The sequence below is a fragment of the Pelophylax lessonae genome (genome assembly GCF_965119305.1).
Source record: "Pelophylax lessonae genome assembly, chromosome: 9".
Lineage (NCBI taxonomy): Eukaryota > Metazoa > Chordata > Amphibia > Anura > Ranidae > Pelophylax > Pelophylax lessonae.
Genome location: NC_138776.1, coordinates 231,181,047 through 231,198,830, shown reverse-complemented (window position 1 = coordinate 231,198,830; position 17,784 = coordinate 231,181,047). Strand labels below are relative to the sequence as shown.

At 44.0% G+C, this 17,784-nt stretch overlaps 3 protein-coding genes across 3 annotated transcripts in view; 2 read left to right on the top strand and 1 right to left on the bottom strand.

The window, feature by feature from the left end:
• LOC309564724 (uncharacterized protein) overlaps positions 1-17,784 on the top strand; it is a gene marked incomplete at both ends in the record, with an annotated part of 57,287 nt that overhangs the window by 37,444 nt on the left and 2,059 nt on the right. The gene's annotated exons all lie outside the window — the stretch shown is intronic.
• LOC309564723 (uncharacterized protein) overlaps positions 1-17,784 on the bottom strand; it is a gene marked incomplete at both ends in the record, with an annotated part of 91,741 nt that overhangs the window by 72,598 nt on the left and 1,359 nt on the right. The gene's annotated exons all lie outside the window — the stretch shown is intronic.
• LOC309564731 (uncharacterized protein) lies at positions 11,654-12,310 on the top strand (the record flags this gene model as incomplete). Its single annotated transcript, XM_082269414.1, has 1 exon — positions 11,654-12,310. One exon carries the CDS (start codon positions 11,654-11,656, stop codon positions 12,308-12,310), a length of 657 nt encoding a protein of 218 aa, XP_082125540.1.

The following is a 17,784-nucleotide window of genomic DNA, read 5'->3' as shown; positions in this document are numbered from 1 at the left end:
GGAAAGCAGCCATAATTGAGGAAGGGTTCCTCGTAAGCTCCCCGGACATAGCCTTAATTTTGGGCATAGAAACAATCCTGTATTTTGGTGTCAATTTAGACGCTAGCCTAGGTCCAATTTTATCCTGCGTAGCCAGGATGCGAGCATTCTGCCACTGTAAGCTTTTTGCTGCCTTGGTAGTTAGTCTTGTTTTCCTTTTTTGATGTCCATTTCTAATTTATCAATTTTTTCATTGAGATTATGATCAAGATCGACAAACAAAGGAGAGTCTTTGAATGATGAGAGTTCCAGTTGCAATGAAGAGATGTCCTTCTGTAGTTTGTCCAATTCCAAACTCTTAGATTCAACAATCAATCTCATGAGGTCAAAAGAACATTTGGAAAGTGTATCTGTCCATTGTAACTTTAGGTCCTCATTGTATAATTCGAACGTAGGGAATTTTTTAATGCGAAGGCCTCTTGGGATTCTGCTGACCTCGATATATTCATTTAATGTTGTCTTCTCCCAGTAAGCTTTAACTTCTTTGGTCATGAGTTTTTCTAATTTGTGGAAAGTGGTTTTAATCAGTGGTGAAGAATCATCTTTTGCTTTTTTCAATGTTGCCTGAGCATCCTGTCTGAGCGGATTATTGCTCAATAGTCTGAGCGTCCGACTAGTTGAGGGTACCTCCATATCTGTTCCGTGTATGGAATGAAACACCGTCTGTTTAAAGTCCTTATATAAAGTCCTTGGGTATGAAGAAATAATGAAGTAGTGAAGGTGGACTCACCGAGCTGGGCTTGAATCACAGAGATCATCAAGTATGAAGGGGGAAGGGAAGGGGAATGCCGCTCAGGTGTGCATCCAAAATGGTGCTGGCTGGATCCGCCATCCGGAGAACATGCATAAGGAATTGTGGAGCCGCACACAAGCAGGTGAAATCAAAGGAGTGTCTTTATTCTTCAAAATCATCCAGGACAAACAGACGGTGTGAGGAACAGAATATGTCCAAGGTAGACGCATTTCACGGCTCGAATGGCTGCTTACTCATTACCACGGTGTGGGATAGCGGAAATCGGTCAATATTTGAAGACAAATGAACCAGGAAATTGATGATTGCGAGTCCTCGCAACTGTGTATCATTATCTAATCACATGAAGCATCCGATTATTCCGCGATCCAACACCGGGACATGTCAAAACACATATGAAACAACTTAACAATTGTGTGAAAACAGTGATTAAAAACGATACATTCAAAGAAGATTTACATGTCTCGTTCCGACTATTTTGAATGAGGGCACTTCTTGCTATTTCGTTTTGGATTCTTTCCCAATTGACTAATTGTAATGATCTTTTTTCTTAGATTTGTTGATCCCTATTATTATCTACCCCATTGACCATATTTGGGCTAGGGGACATTTTCCCAGTCTTTTACATAGATTACCCATAGTAAGTAAATAGATATTCATTAAATATCAGCAATATTCCTGGTCAATATTGGGGGGATCTTTTATTACTTTATTATTATTTTTCATTTGCTCTTTTGGGACTTCATCCTAACGATAATGCACACATCGCGCATTTAGACGATACACATGCCGATATATGCTTCAATGCGTTTTAGCATGTCTCAACAATGTTCTCAAATCCTATGTCTGCATATTGTTATTTTTCGTTTATTAAGTTTATAATTATACTTACAGACATTCGGATTTTGATATAGTCATATTTATATGATGTCTTCAAGGAAAATGTAGTTATTTACAACAACATATTTTCAGACACTCCTTCACGCATTCATTTTCTTATCATACACCATTTATATTCACCTAAATTTAATTTAATTTTCTTTACATTTTCCACAAACACATTTTTTCTACATAGCCTTCACATTTTTATTTACACTTTTTTCACTTTTACTTTTATTTTTGTTCACCACTTTGGTCTTTTTTCACTGATATCCATCACACATATATCCATTATTTTTTAACATCATTCCAGCACACAGGCATATTCACATTCGTTCACTATTACCACATTATTATCAACATTTCATATATGTTTTCACACACATATTTGATTTACATTTTAGATTTCATTATTTTTTATCCCTCCTGGGAAATTTATATGGCACTTGTATATAGAGACAATACTATACTATACATATATGTGTACACATATAAGTATAGTTCATTTACATTTTATATTCTGTTTTTCCTTAGTCCTCATATTGTACTATTAAGAAACCACACAGTAATGAAATACACAGGATCATTTGTAGTTCTATGTGATACTATTTGCTGCTTTTTTATTTGCATCTAAATTGTGTATATTGTTTCTCATACTAAATCGGCATGTGTATATCTTATTCTTTTGCGCCAACTTTGTTATTATTGTTTTTACAAATTACATTCATTTGTAGATCTTCTTTGAATGTATCGTTTTTAATCACTGTTTTCACACAATTGTTAAGTTGTTTCATATGTGTTTTGACATGTCCCGGTGTTGGATCGCGGAATAATCGGATGCTTCATGTGATTAGATAATGATACACAGTTGCGAGGACTCGCAATCATCAATTTCCTGGTTCATTTGTCTTCAAATATTGACCGATTTCCGCTATCCCACACCGTAGTAATGAGTAAGCGGCCATTCGAGCCGTGAAACGCGTCTACCTTGGACATATTCTGTTCCTCACACCGTCTGTTTGTCCTGGATGATTTTGAAGAATAAAGACAGTCCTTTGATTTCACCTGCTTGTGTGCGGCTCCACAATTCCTTATGCATGTTCTCCGGATGGCGGATCCAGCCAGCACCATTTTGGACGCACACCTGAGCGGCATTCCCCTTCCCTTCCCCCTTCATACTACCTGTGTTATTTTGCCCTGTTTCGGCGCGCTCAGCAGATTGGCACCGTTGTCGCACACAACTTTACCAACTGTCAAGTTCGGCGGTGTCAGCCACTGATCTGCCTGTGAACGCACAGCTGAAAGGAGTGCAGGACCAGTGTGGCTCTTGGCTTACAGGCACAACAGACGCAGCACAGCATGGCAACGTCTCACCTGGCATGTGGAATAGGTTCTGGGGATCTCGGGCGGCGCAGCGGAAGAGACGGTAGCAGCGGAAAAGGAGGAGAGGGAGGATGGAGGAGGAGGAGAAGAAGAGGCAGGCCTGCATGCAATCCGTAGCTGTACAACCAAATCTACACAGGTTACATGCTTGACGGCCGTCAGAAGGTTCACCCAGTGGGCAGTAAAAGTGACATACCTTCCCTGCCCGTGTTTGCTAGACCATGTGTCTGTGGTCAGATGTATCTTGGCACCAACACTTTGTGCCAGAGATATATTCACTTGCCGCTGAACATGGCCATACAGCTCTGGAATGCCCTTCTGCAAGAAATATTTCCTGCCTGGGACCTTCCATTGCGGTGTTCCAATGGCCACAAATTTGTGAAAGGTCTCAGAGTCCACCAGTTGATATGGCAGTAGTTGGCGGGCTATCAGTCCTGACAAGCCAGCAGTCAAACTTTGGGCAAGAGGGTTATCCAGCGTCATCATTTTTTTATGCTCCAACATTTGGGCCACAGAAGCCTGCCTTTTTCCAGAACAAAGTGACGACAGCATCATGGAAGGTGGAGTGGAGGACGAAGGAGAAGAGGCTAAATGGTGAGAGCTTGGAGTGTGGCTTTGTGGGTTCTGACGGTATTGCTCCCACTGGGCTCGGTGATGGGAGTTCAGGTGCCTTCTTAAGGCGGTCATCCTTAGGTGAGTGTTGGGCTTACCGCGACTTATGCGTTGACTGCAAAGGCTGCAGATGGCAACACTGTTGTCAGCAACAGACACATTAAAAAAAGCCCACACTGCGGAGCCATGTGCCGGCGTCCTGGGAGGGCCATATGTGACTGTACATGGTTGATGGCTCCCTCCTGATACATGTGCAGTCTGCTTTGTACCTCTTGTGCAATGCAAGTTCTGCCTGCCTCTCCTCCCTATATACTGGTCCGTCTCTCCCTCTGAACTCACTGCCTCTTCCTCTCTTGTGGCCACCCAACGTGACGTCCATAGACACATCATCATCCACATCACCTTCCCCACCACTAACAATCAAGATCTCAGAGTAGGCAGAAACAGCGGGGACCAACCTCCTTGGGTTGATCTGGGTACTGTCGTCAGACTGCTGAGTGACGGCTGTAGCTACCTTCTCTTACTGATCCAATACCAACAATGTCGGCACATCGCAAATGTCTTGTGATGGAATCGGAAAATAATTCCAGAGACTCAAGCGGAGGCTATGTGGTGGTGGTGGTGGTGTTTGTGGTGGTGTCTTTGGAGGTGCACAAAGCAGAGAGTGAAGAGGGTGCAGATAGAGAGGATTAGTTGGGTGCAGAAGAGGAAGGCTGAGTGAGCCACTCAACCACGTCTGGTGCATCCTTTAACGTAATCTAATGTGCCTTCTGAAACTTCACACTTTGGCTCCGGCCTACTGCTCCTGCCCTACCCCTACCACCCCTGCATAAGTGTCTGCCTCTTCCTCTGCCTGTCATGTTTTTTAATTACCCTGTGACAAAAGTCTCTAGAGAATTGCAGTATATCTGGAAAAAGGTATAGAACACCTCACTTGAATCTGTGGTATTGGGGGGCCACAGTTTTATCACACCAGTTCTACAAATAATTGGCCAGTAACTGTTGTCACTGTGTGTAGCACAGTTTACACAGCAACAGAGGCCAAATGTTTGCAGGACTAAAATACACTCTTAGAAAAGTATACTGTTAAATAACACCCCACTTCAATATGTGGTATTGGGGGCCACTGGTCTATCACACCAGTTGTTCAAAAAATTGGCCAGGGAGTTTGGCACTGTGTATATCAGATTGAATGCAGCAAAAGAGGCAATATTGTTGCAGGACACAAACACACTTGTAAAAGTATACTCAGATAACACCCCACTTCAATATGTGGTATGGGGGGGGGGAGCAATTGGTCTATCACACCAGTTATAATACATTAAAAGTGCTTTTGTCACTGTTTGTAGTATTGCTGCAGCAACGCTCAGTCACCACACCTGTCACAATGCTGCACAGTGCACAATAATACTACTAATCCACTATAAAATGCTTAAAATTGCAGCCCTTTAAATGACTTTTGTGGACATTAACAGAGCGATTTGTGTGACTGCTGCCAATCTCTAACTGCCCCTAAAGCACAGACTGGATACCTGTCCCTAAACTCAAAAGAGACTGTAGTAGACCTATACCAACATACCAGCCCTGAAAATGACTTTTGTGGATCTTAACAGAGCTATTTTTCCCTTGCAATTTCTCCCTGATGCATACAGCAGACCTCTCCCTACACTGACAAAAAGCAGAATGTAAAATGGCCGCCTGCTCTGGTCTATTTATAGGATAGGAGGCATGTACATGTGCTGAAATGTTTCAATTGGCTGTCCCGTTCCACCTGACGGCTGTGTCATGGGTCAAAATTGTCCCCAATGTAAACGAATATGACCGCCACGACCAACGCCATGTGTTCACAAAATTGGCGGGTAGCGAACAAGCAAAATTTGCCGCAAACCGACCGCCGGGAGAACCGCAAGGCCATCTCTAGTGGGCACCTCCAATCAGATATGGTCACTTCTGTTGTTGTACAGGTACCTCTGCTGTGACATGGGCCATGTCACAGCAGAGGTACCTGTATGACAACAGAAGTGACCATATCTGATTGGAGGTGCCCACATCACATCAGTGTGCCATATTCACACCAGGCCAGCAGTCCTCAAATCACACCAAAAGTGTCCAGACCATATATGGAGCTAAGTGCCTGTAACAAAGCTGTATTAGTCCAGACAAGTAACTGTTATGATTGATCTGTTATGACCATAGACACACATGTTTTCAGCATGGCTCTTTATGATGGAGCAGATGGCAGAGCAGGAGGATGACAGCAAAATGAGAAGTTTTTAATACAGTGCTGTGGGTGTCAAACTGGTGGCCCTGCAGCTGTTGCGGAACTACAAGTCCGATCATGCCTCTGCCTGTGGGAGTCATGCTTGTAACTGTCAGCCTCGCAAATCCTCATCATGGGACTTGTAGTTCCGTAACAGCTGGAGCGCCGCCTGTTTGACACCTGTACAAGGAACACTACAGAACCCAGCACTGCCCTGCTTCCCTATACTGTAACTAGGATAGATTTACAAATCTTACAGAGCAGAAGATATGTATGTCTGCAGAAAGATGGTCTGTGGGTGGTACTGCATCGTTCTTCATTGGTTCTCAAATCATCCTAATAGAGACTATTGTATTAATAACTCAGAATTCTGTAAAAAAAAAAAAAATATATATATATATATATATATATATATATCAAGCTCAGAAATCTTTGATTTTTTTTTTTTAATGATGGCCCCAGGGCTCTTAGATTGTTTTTAACTAATCTCCCCAAAAAAAAAAAAAAAAAACAGATATAAAAAAATAAAAAAAATGTGTAGATATTAGTAAAGGTGCTACACATGTCCAATGACAAAGGAAACATTTTCTACTTCCAACTTCTATAAAGGAATGTGTGCTGTCCGAGGTGATATTGTGATCAGATTTTTATGTAGCTGATACTTTGTACATATTTTGTGTCATTTACCTATCAGGCAGCTTATGGCTTTATCTATGGACATCAATCTGCTGTTGATGATGGAAATAGATACAAATAGACAAAGATTCGGCTGGGCTGATGGAATAGATACAATGTTTCGTTTTTCTTGCTTGTTTTATTGTAAGAATGTGTGAGTGCGGCATAAGTGTTTATTCAGCTCTGCCACCTTGTGGTGATTCGTGGTAGAACAGTTAGGTGTGTGCAGTACAAGGCGATGAATAGGGAATGTATAGAGGCAGAAAGTGGAGATGATCTCCGCAATAAATCTGCAATCAGAATGGGAATAGAAGGAAGGTTCGATCCATTCCCCTCCCAGTCTGATCGATCTACAGTACTTCTCTACTAAATATCATTATTATTAGTTTCCCACTCAAGAGCCGGACATAACTGGGTTTAATTTATTTTCTTTATTAAGTAATATTTTATTGTGATAAATTGTATTAATAAAATGCACTTTACAGGCAAACACTTTGTCTTCTTATCACACTCAGACTTGTGAAACAGACGAGTAGTAATGAGGGGAAATGTGATCACAGAACTTCATGCTCTCATCTCTTTTACTTCCAATCTATCTATGCTGATCGTCTACTCACCGCTAAACTCCTACAACCAAATCCATCCCTCCTACATAGACCTCCAATGTCACATCACATTATAATTCATAGTTCAGGACATTATTTACTCTCTTGGCTATTAATAGACGACGCCTATGATGGATCAGAGTTGCTTCTTTTAAATCTCCCGCCATAATTCTACTGGCCAATAGGAAGATTCAGCCGCATTATCCCGCTAAACCCGACATTGTAGAAGTTCTATTCATAGATCTGCTCATCTTCCTCCAAATCACATCCCTTGTGTCGCTTTTCAGGTTCCAAATATTTCCTCAAAACCGGTAAAATCCTCGAAGATTCCTGCCACAAATACACCAAATAATCCGAATCAATTATTTTCTATTCCCAAACCCAACGGATCTTCTCAGAGCCACCCACTTCTATCTAAGGAGTCGGACATACATGTTTAGGAGATCTGATTGTATATCTGTACACCTAAGATTGTGATCCGGATCCGCATTATAATTCAGATTTTAGTGTCTGCTTATTCTATCTGAGATAATTGAAACGTTCCATAGAATTCCGGCGGGAAATTTGAATTATAGAATGTGAAAATGGCACCAATCACAGTTCTGGGTGTTTTCTTCCGTTAATAAAATGTATTTTCCTTCCAAGGAGTGTGAAGGGGGATCTGAGATCTGTGTTCCTTTTTAGATGGGGGATGTTTGTTTGGTATTTAATATTCAATGATCTCTAATTCTGCTGAATATCTTCTGGAGATGAAAGGGTGGATGGAAATGACAGCCAGTCCCCGTAAGGAGATCACATCCTTCCTTCACATTGAATACGATATACATAAATATAAAATAAATAAATATATAGCACATTGTCCCCTCACCCGGATCACAATCTTAGATAAGGAAATCTACAATCAGATCTCCTAAACATGTATATGCCGCACTCACACATTCTTACAATAAAACATCCTCCACAATCTCCCGCCTTACATTGTTACTTTATCTCAAATCACACGTTGAGAAGACCGAGTAGCTTTTATTCCACAACACAATGGGGGGAGAAGCAAGAAAAATGAAACATTGTATGTATTCAATCAGCCCAGCCAAATCTTTGTCTATTTGTATCTATTTCCATCATCAACAGCAGATCGATGTCCATAGATAAAGCCATAAGCTGCCTGATAGGTAAAAGACACAAAATATGTACAAAGTATCAGCTACATACAAATCTGATCACAATATCACCTCGGACAGCACACAGTCCTTTATAGAAGATAGAAGTAGGAAATTGTTCCTACGTCATTGGACATGTTTAACACAATTACTAATATCTACACATTTATAGGTGAATTTACACATGACCATTGTTTTCCAATTATTCCCCAGTTTCTGAAAGATTTTATAATTTAATTTTAATATTTAGGGATTTAAAAAGCTAAATAGTATTAACTACTATTTCTGACATTTTTTGCTTACAAGTTAAAATCAGTATTTTTGCTATAAAATTACTTAGAACCCCCAAGCAACTTTTTTTTTTTTAAGCAGAGACCCTAGAATATAAAATGAAGATTGTTGCAAAACTTTATGGCACACCGTATTAGCGCAAAAATCTTACAAACATGTGTTTTTTTTTTTTAATACATTTGTTTTCAAAAATAAGAAAACAGTAAAGTTAGATCATTTCTTTTGTAAAACGTGAAAGATGTTATGACTGACCAAATATCTAAAATCTAAACTGAACAAATATCTAAAATCATACCTTGATGCTTTACTTGTAGCCCCAACACCTAAACATTTCCCGTTAGATACAATAACAGCCTCCCAGAGAGTTTGGACAGCGATCCCTCAGATGTTGAAGGGATTACCTCATACTATCCTGCCCTACTTGCCAATCAAAATCAATGCACTTATACTTCCAGATCTACAGCTACAGCTCACGATAGAAGCCGGTATCCACACTATATGAAATCTCTTACCTTCATCAAACGTAATGACTTTTGCAAACTTCCAAGCCAAATACGGCCTTTCTTCCAGAACATTCAATGTTTAATTCAGGATCAGATCTTTGCTTACTAAAACACATTGGGTTACACAGGAAAAGATCCTTTACCTTCTGTTAAATTTCCTATAAATTGGACGATAAACTACTCTAAGGCATCTCATACATCTATGATCTCTTCTCACAACCATTAGGGGAATCTATCCAGAACCGAAAATTGTAACGGTCTGCGCATGTACCCTCTGCCCCACCACCGTGCCAATGGTACAAGGCATTATTGTTACCTGAACTGCTCTCCCATTGTACCACACATTGGGAACCCCTACAAACACTCTTTCAGCAGTGGTACTATACCCCTACCAGACTTGTTATTATTAGCCCAACACCTTTAATTTGTGCTAGAGAAAGTGTGATCTCCCAGGAACTCGTTTCCACATATGGGGGGAATGCCCAGTCATTCTCATTGCTGCACAAATGGCAAAAGCTAGATAATGAAAATGTCTGCAGCCTCCGTCCCTCCAAGACGTGACCATAATAATAATCAACCATCTTAAAATGTAATATTTTTTCTCCAAAGCCATACTTACCACAGAAAAATTCGACAAAGACTGGGATCTGTGTCTCAAAGACCCCAGAAATACAAATCTAGACTGACCAATTAGGGTTCCTTCTGAGGTTGCTAGGGGTTCCTTAAGCAATGGGCATTTTCTGCCTCTCCGATATGTTCCCAATGACACCATTATTCCTTTTAGCTATCTGTAAGGGGGTAATTCTTCCCAACAATGACAAGAATAAGGAGAATTCTTCCCACTGACTGTCACACTAATGTGTCACATAAGTTGTAGATTTTTAATTTTTAGCAGGGGTTCCCCAACACCAGAAATTTATTTCAATGGTTCCTCTGTGTTGAAAAGGTTGAGAAATCAGCACTATGCACCTACCAATACTGCATAATAGATCTACATGTGTGATTGCCTGCGGGTTCCAATTATTATTTGAACTCAAAATAAAAATTAATATAGGTTCTGCATTGTTACCCTTCAATTTGTTTTGCCTAATAGCCATCATATATACAGACCAGTGGCTTACATAACTCTACTTTTTGTATTGTATATGTGTTTGCTATCTGAGCAATCCACTTTGTATACATGCAATACTTTGAGAATGCATCTTCTCATTTCCTTTGTTGTTTTCTTTAGATCTTTAAGAAAATCAAATACAGAATTCAAGAAATAATAATAATATATAAAAAAAAAATAGATCACTAAAGATAAAGACACATAGTGGAGAGGGATAGAACCCCCTGACAGGTTTTTATTGCTGTTTGTGTCCCCATTGGGGATATTCTCTATCTGTCCTGTTACAATTTTCATTGAGCTTTGAAAGTAAAAGAAAATACCAAATGTAGTCCCCACCCAGTAGAGTGGAATTCTTTCACTGTGGACACTAGTTCTGGTGTGAATCAGGGATCCCCTCACTTTGGAGGGATTTCTTCTCACTCTCTGATTGGTTATCGGACCAAAGATGGTAAAAATACATTTTACATGGGGTTTATTATAACCCTCCCTTATCTTATATATTAAAAAAAAAATGGAAAAAATATAATAATAATAAAAAGATGATTGACACCAACCTCTGCCTTACTGACATCCTCTTTTTGCCCCGTGTGAAGGAATGTGTAGATTTTACCTCTGATTCTAGATACAAGGAAACATTCTACCTGAGTAGTCTATATAGCTGTGTAGTAATATGTGGCAATAACATTACTCAGAATATTCAGATGACAATATATGTGTGATGATGAGCAGAATGTGATACAAAGTATATTAAATATGACATGTTCCCATCATCTGACACCTTTGTATCTCTAACAATCTCTCCCATCACATCACACAAGGATCTGATGTCCCCGGCTGATGTTTTTGTTCCAGGCTCCTTCTACTCAGCTATAGACGAGCAGATTTGTGTATTGGAGGGAAATGTTTCCTGATCTTCACTCTTCACTCATGTTATGTGAAGATGATTGTAGTTGGAGATGTGAGAAGATTGTTTTCTGATGGGAATGTGTGTAGAAAAGCAGGTAGGAGGAGGAATGGGACACACACTCAGGAGGTTGGAGGTGTTTGCAGCCTCTGTGTTCAGCCTCCTGAGCAGATCATGAGAGCGGTAAGTGAGAGATCGATAAGTGACAGTCCAGTGAGCAGATCGGGTCCCCGATAAAGATCGGCCATCCTTCCATTTCATATTAAAATCGTTTTTCTCTCTGCAGGGAAACACAAGAAGAGAGAGAAGATTCTCCAACAGTGGAATGACAGTCAGTGGGCGTGTCTAAAGTGTAACCAATAGCAGTGCAGAAGGCAAGTTCTATATCAGCCAATAGCGGCGCGGAACGTCTGTATATAAGACAGAGCGCCATTCGAGCATTATATTTCTATTATCTAATTTAGAAACTCGCTGAGAATAATGACCGAGACTGAGAGCGCCCCAGCCGCCGCTCCTCCAGCGGAGCCCGCCGCCAAGAAGAAGCCGGCTAAGAAGGCTGCAGCCGGAGGAGCCAAGAAAGGCAGCAAGAAGCCGTCCGGTCCCAGCGTGTCCGATCTCATCGTCACAGCCGTGGCCGCTTCCAAGGAGCGCAGCGGGGTCTCCCTGGCCGCCCTCAAGAAGCTCCTGGCCGCCGGAGGATACGATGTGGAGAAGAACAACAGCCGTCTGAAGAGCGCCGTCAGGGCGCTGGTGACCAAGGGGAACCTCGTCCAGGTGAAAGGACATGGAGCCTCCGGATCCTTCAAGATCAACAAGAAGCAGCAAGAGGGCGACAAGGCCAAGAAAACCGCCAAGAAGCCATTGGCTGCTGCTAAGAAGCCGGCCAAGTCCCCTAAGAAACCGGCGGCCAAATCACCCAAGAAGCCGGCTAAGTCCCCTAAGAAGAAGGCGGCCAGCAAAGCGATCAAGAGCCCCAAGAAACCGAACAAGGCTGCAGCTGCCAAGAAGGTGACAAAGAGCCCCAAGAAGCCCAAAGCTGCAGCCAAACCGAAAAAAGCCGCCAAGAGTCCGGCTAAGAAGGCGGCCAAAGCCAAGACAGCAGCCAAGCCCAAGAAGGCCGCTCCGAAGAAGAAATAAATCCAAGCAGTCAAAGATCTCCATCTACACCCCCCAAAGGCTCTTCTCAGAGCCACCCACCTCCTCCTAACAGAGCCACACATACCTACCTACACCCACCCCCTCCTAACAGAAGTACACCTATCTACCTACACCCATCTCCTCCTAACAGAGCCACACCTACCTACACCCATCTCCTCCTAACAGAGCCACACCTACCTACACCCATCTAATCCTGACAGAGCTACACCCACCTCCTCCTAAAATAGCCACACCTACCTACCTACACCCACCTCCTCCTAACAGAAGTACACCTATCTACCTACACCTACCTACCTACACCCATCTCCTCCTAACAGAGCCACACCTACCTACACCCATCTAATCCTGACAGAGCTACACCCACCTCCTCCTAAAATAGCCACACCTACCTACCTACACCCACCTCCTCCTAACAGAGCTACACCTAGCTACACACACCCATCTCATCCTATAAGAGCCACACCTACCTACACCCATCTAATCCTGACAGAGCTACACACACCTACACCCATCTCCTATCAGAGCCACACCTACCTACCTCCATCTCCTCCTAACAGGGGCAGGATAGACTTTGCATAGTATAGAGGAGCTCAGATGTTCCCCATCACACATTGTACATTTATCCCTTGCAGATCATCTCATAATCTACATTTTATAGGAGAAATCACTGGAAGAGATCGGAGATCCCTCCTGATATAAAGGATCTTTAGGAACCCCACCAGACACAATTCCCGCACACTATGTGTGAGATCTCCGAGAGGGGGAGGGGATACATTTCCCCTAAAAAATAGAAATCGGTTTAGCAGCGCCGATGTTCCGTTCGGATAGAAATTCCATCTCTCGGCTCCACTTTTACAAAGTTCACCGTGTGATGCTATAAACGTTCTTATTGGCTGACACAGGCCGATCGGGGAAATTTGAATTTGCCCGCCGAAATCTCATCGCCGCGAAGTTTGCAAAGACAGATAGGGAATGGTGCTGTGCACACTCACTGTACATATCGCTGTGTGCTGATCGGCTGAGAACGATCGATTGGAATGAGAAATGTCCAATTCTCTCCAGGGTGCCAATAATTGTGTTGTGTAGATAATGAATGAGAAGAGCATAATAAAGAGTGTAAGCTCTGCTGGTGAGAAGTTTAGGAATGTGCAGCTGTGTCCCCTCCCCCTGTGTGTGAAAGGGAAGATTGTAGAAAGTTGGAGAACATCAGAGGAGAGATTCCTGTGATAGATCGGGGAGAGGAAGCAGAAGAATGAGGAGTGAGTGTGAGATTTATTAGCAGTGAGTTGTAGGCAGAGCCGGGACAAGGCCATCCAGCGCCCAGGGCGAAGACACCAAACTGCGCCCCCCCAAGATGTAGGAACATAATGTTTTAGCAATATAAAAAAGAGAATTGAGCACTAATTGGCACACTTAGCCCTAAGAAGATATTCCCTTTCCAAGCCAAATATTTCCACAAACAAATATCCTCCCTCCTCCCAGTACACATCTCTCCCTGCTGAAATCCCCCTCCCTGCACAAATCTTTCCCCCCATCCTCTCTAAGCTCAAAGCCTCTCTCTTCCCAAATGTTCCCTGCTAGCACAACTATCACTACTCAAAAAAGCTCTGTTAGCGCACATTCTCACCCCTCAAATTTCCCCTCCAAACACAAATTCTCCCCTCTCCAAATCCCCCCTCCCAGCACAAATCTTCTCCTCCCCCAAATGTCCCCTCCTAACACAAATACCCATCAATTTTCCTACTAGCACAAATCCTCTCCCCCAAATCCCCCCCCCCCCTCCAAAAAAAATGTTTTCCCTTCTTGCACGAATCCCCCCTCCTAGCACAAATCCTCTTCCCCATCCCCCCAGCACAAACCCCCCAAATTCCTCCTCCTAGCCCATCCCACCAAATCCCCCATCCTAGCACAAATCCCCCCTCTTAGCACAAATCCTCTTCCCCCATCCCCCCAGCACAAACCCCCCAAATTCCTCCTCCTAGCACATCCCACCAAATTCCCCCTCCTAGCACAAATCCTACCCCCCAAATTTCCCCTCTAGCACAAATACCCCCAATCATCCCTACTAGCATAAATCCCCCCCTTTCCCATTTCTAACAGCCCAAAAACTCCCCATCCTGGCACAAATACCCCATCACCTCTTCTAGCCAAACCCCCCAAATACCCTCTTAGCCCAAATCCCCCCCAGCACAAATCCCCCCTCCTGGCACAAATCCTCTTCCCTCCATCCCCACAGCAAAAATACCCCCTCCTGGCACAAATCCTCTGCCCCCCCCTTCCCACAGCACAAATATCCCTCCTGGCACAAATTCTCTTCCCTCCATCCACACAGCAAAAATCCCCCCTCCTGGCACAAATCCTCCCCCCCCCCCCATCCCAGCAGCACAAATCCCCCCTCCTAGCACAAACCCTCTTCCCCCATCTACCCAGCACATATCCCCCCTCCTGGCACAAATCCTCTTCCCCCAACCCCACCGCATAAGTCCCCCCCTCCTGGCACAAATCCTCCCCCCCCATCTCCCTAAATCACCCTCCTAGTACCCCCCAAATGTTCCCCTTCTAGAACAAGTCTTAATTTCCCCCTAGCACAAATCCCCCCATCATTCCTACTGGCACAACCCCCCCCAAATACCCCTTTTTAACAGCCCCAAGACTTCCTGTTCTGGCACAAATCCCCCCACCCCATCCCAATAATCTCTTCAAAGACAATCCCCAAGTCCCCCCTCCTGGCACAAATCCTCACCCCCCCCCCCAGCACCCTCCCCCCAATTTCCCTGCTAGAAGAAATCTTATCTTGTCATCTCTCAAATTCCCCATCCCAGCACATTCCCCCCCCCCCCCCCATATCGATCCCACCTAGAAGTAATCATCTTCTCCCCACCCCTCCTAGTACAAATACTTTTGGGCGGATTGTCCTGGGGGGGGGGGGGGGGAATAAGAGAATTTGTACTAGGAGGGGTGGGGAGGAGATGATTACTTCATGGTGGGATCGATATGGGAGAGGGGGGGGGGGGGGATTGTGCTGAGATGGTGGAATTTGAGAGGTGACAGGATAAGATTTGTGCCCCCGGTGCAGACAGTTCACCCTTTCCTCCAGACCTCAGATACAGCGCGGCACATCAATCTGTGATCCTCCTCTTCTGACTGGCTCCTTCTCATCTTCATATGTCAGAGCGGAGGAGGAGCCTAGGAGAAGACAATTCCTCAAGCTTTGCACGGAGAGATGCGGCTGCAGAAGGGGAGAAGATTGCGGCTCAGGAATGACACTGGATGTCAGATCGGGACTATACAGAGTTTGTTATCCCCTCTCCTCCCAGCAAAAAATGTGGAAAGGGGGCGGGTAACAAACTCTGTATAGTCCCGATCTGACATCCAGTGTCATTCCTGAGCCGCAATCTTCTTCCCCTTCTGAAGCCGCATCTCTCCGCTAGCCCAGCTGTCCGTGCAAAGGTTTAGGAAATGTCTTCTCCTAGGCTCCTCCTCCGCTCCTCCTCCGCTCTGACATATGAAGATGAGAAGGAAAAGCCGAAGTCCCGATCTGACGACCGCTACAGTGATAGGAGTCAGTGTGAAGCCTGGCGAGAAGAGAGAGAGAGAGTACATCCCGCTCTCTCCTCTCAACTAATAGCCACAGAAACACTCTTGGCAGCGCCCCCTCCACCTCCCATGCTAACGACGCCCAGGGCAGCCGACCCTGCCGCCCACCCCTTGTACCGGCCCTGGTTGTAGGATTTATACACCCGAGCTGAGAAATCGGTGATCCTGGGGAGTGTTCAGGAGGGGGAGGGGAGAACAGATTTCCTCTCTCTGATCTCCTGGTAGTGATGAGAGAAGAAGTAAAGATCCTGTTTATAGGAACGTTTGTTTTACTGCCAAATATTGTTCCATTGTATCTATATAGAAGTGTGAATTGTTACTCTGTAATTGTTAGTAAGGTTACAGATCAGTTCCATTGTATTTAGGGGACAATAAATCGGTAAAAGAAAGGATCTTCTTTATAGATGAGAAATGTGAATGATGTCTCTGGGATCGGTTTAGAAATGTTACAGAGGAGCTTCGCTCACCATGAAATATTCCTCCATTGTATCTATTAGGGAAGATATAGAGAAGTGTGAATGGTTAGAAATGTTACCGATGAGATTTCCTTCCACACTGAGGATCGGAGCGCAGAGAAATGCAGTGAAGCTGATGGCCGGGAAAGTGTAGAAATGTAGTAGCGGGGATGAGGGGGGGATGTGTAGAAATGTAGTAGCGGGGATGCGGTAGTATGGAGCTCTCTGTGAAGAGGATGTGGTGGCTCTGAAAAGAGCCTTTGTGCTTTGTAGAGATAGTATGGCGGAGATAAGAATGTATTTAGGCCCTCTCTCCGCGGATGCGGCGTGCCAGCTGTATGTCTTTGGGCATGATGGTGACCCTCTTGGCGTGGATGGCGCAAAGATTGGTGTCCTCGAAGAGTCCTACGAGATAAGCCTCGGAGGCTTCCTGCAGAGCCATGACGGCGGAGCTCTGGAAGCGCAGGTCGGTCTTGAAGTCCTGGGCGATCTCTCGGACGAGGCGCTGGAAGGGCAGCTTGCGGATGAGCAGCTCGGTGGATTTCTGGTAGCGGCGGATCTCCCGGAGAGCCACGGTGCCGGGCCTGTAGCGGTGAGGCTTCTTAACTCCGCCGGTGGCCGGGGCGCTCTTGCGGGCGGCTTTGGTGGCCAGCTGCTTGCGGGGAGCTTTCCCTCCGGTGGACTTACGAGCGGTCTGCTTGGTTCTTGCCATGGCGGCGAAAAGCTTCTAATCTCCAGACGGAACAGAAGTGTGAGAACACGGGCTGTGCGGCGTCTATTTATACAGACCACGCTCCGCGTTTATTGGTTAGTGCTGACCACGCCTTCTTAGGTTTAATAGGACCATTTCTTAGAGCTCTAATCAGCCAATGACTGAGTTGTGAGATTCAGCATTCAGTAGGGCGGGGCTTTCCCAGCCAGAGGTCACATGGGACAGATTAACCCGAACCTGCCCGGAAAGCTGTGCGCGCCATTGTTGAAATAGGAGACATTAGAAATATTGTGAAGATGAAATGCTTTGTGAGATCCACTAAAGGACAATTTTACTATAAACTGCCCAGGAAGGATCATCGGGAAATGTTTTATTGAATCGGAAATAATTTCTGGCTTTATAAATACGTTTTTTCTTAGTGATCAGTAAGGTGTCAGAGTTTAGATTTGATTTTCAGGAACAATCTCTAATGAAGGTTTCTATGAAACGTGTAATACTTCCTATCCCATCATATAGAAAGGTAGAGATCTATGAGAAGTCATCTCACTATTATGTTCTGTATGTAGCAGTGGGGGAGGGGATTCTGCATTCCGAGGACTTGGAATAAAAGAGAACATATGGAAATGTTTTACATTATTCAATCATCTTCACATTCCATTTCTATTCATCTTCTTAATAAAGCATTGATG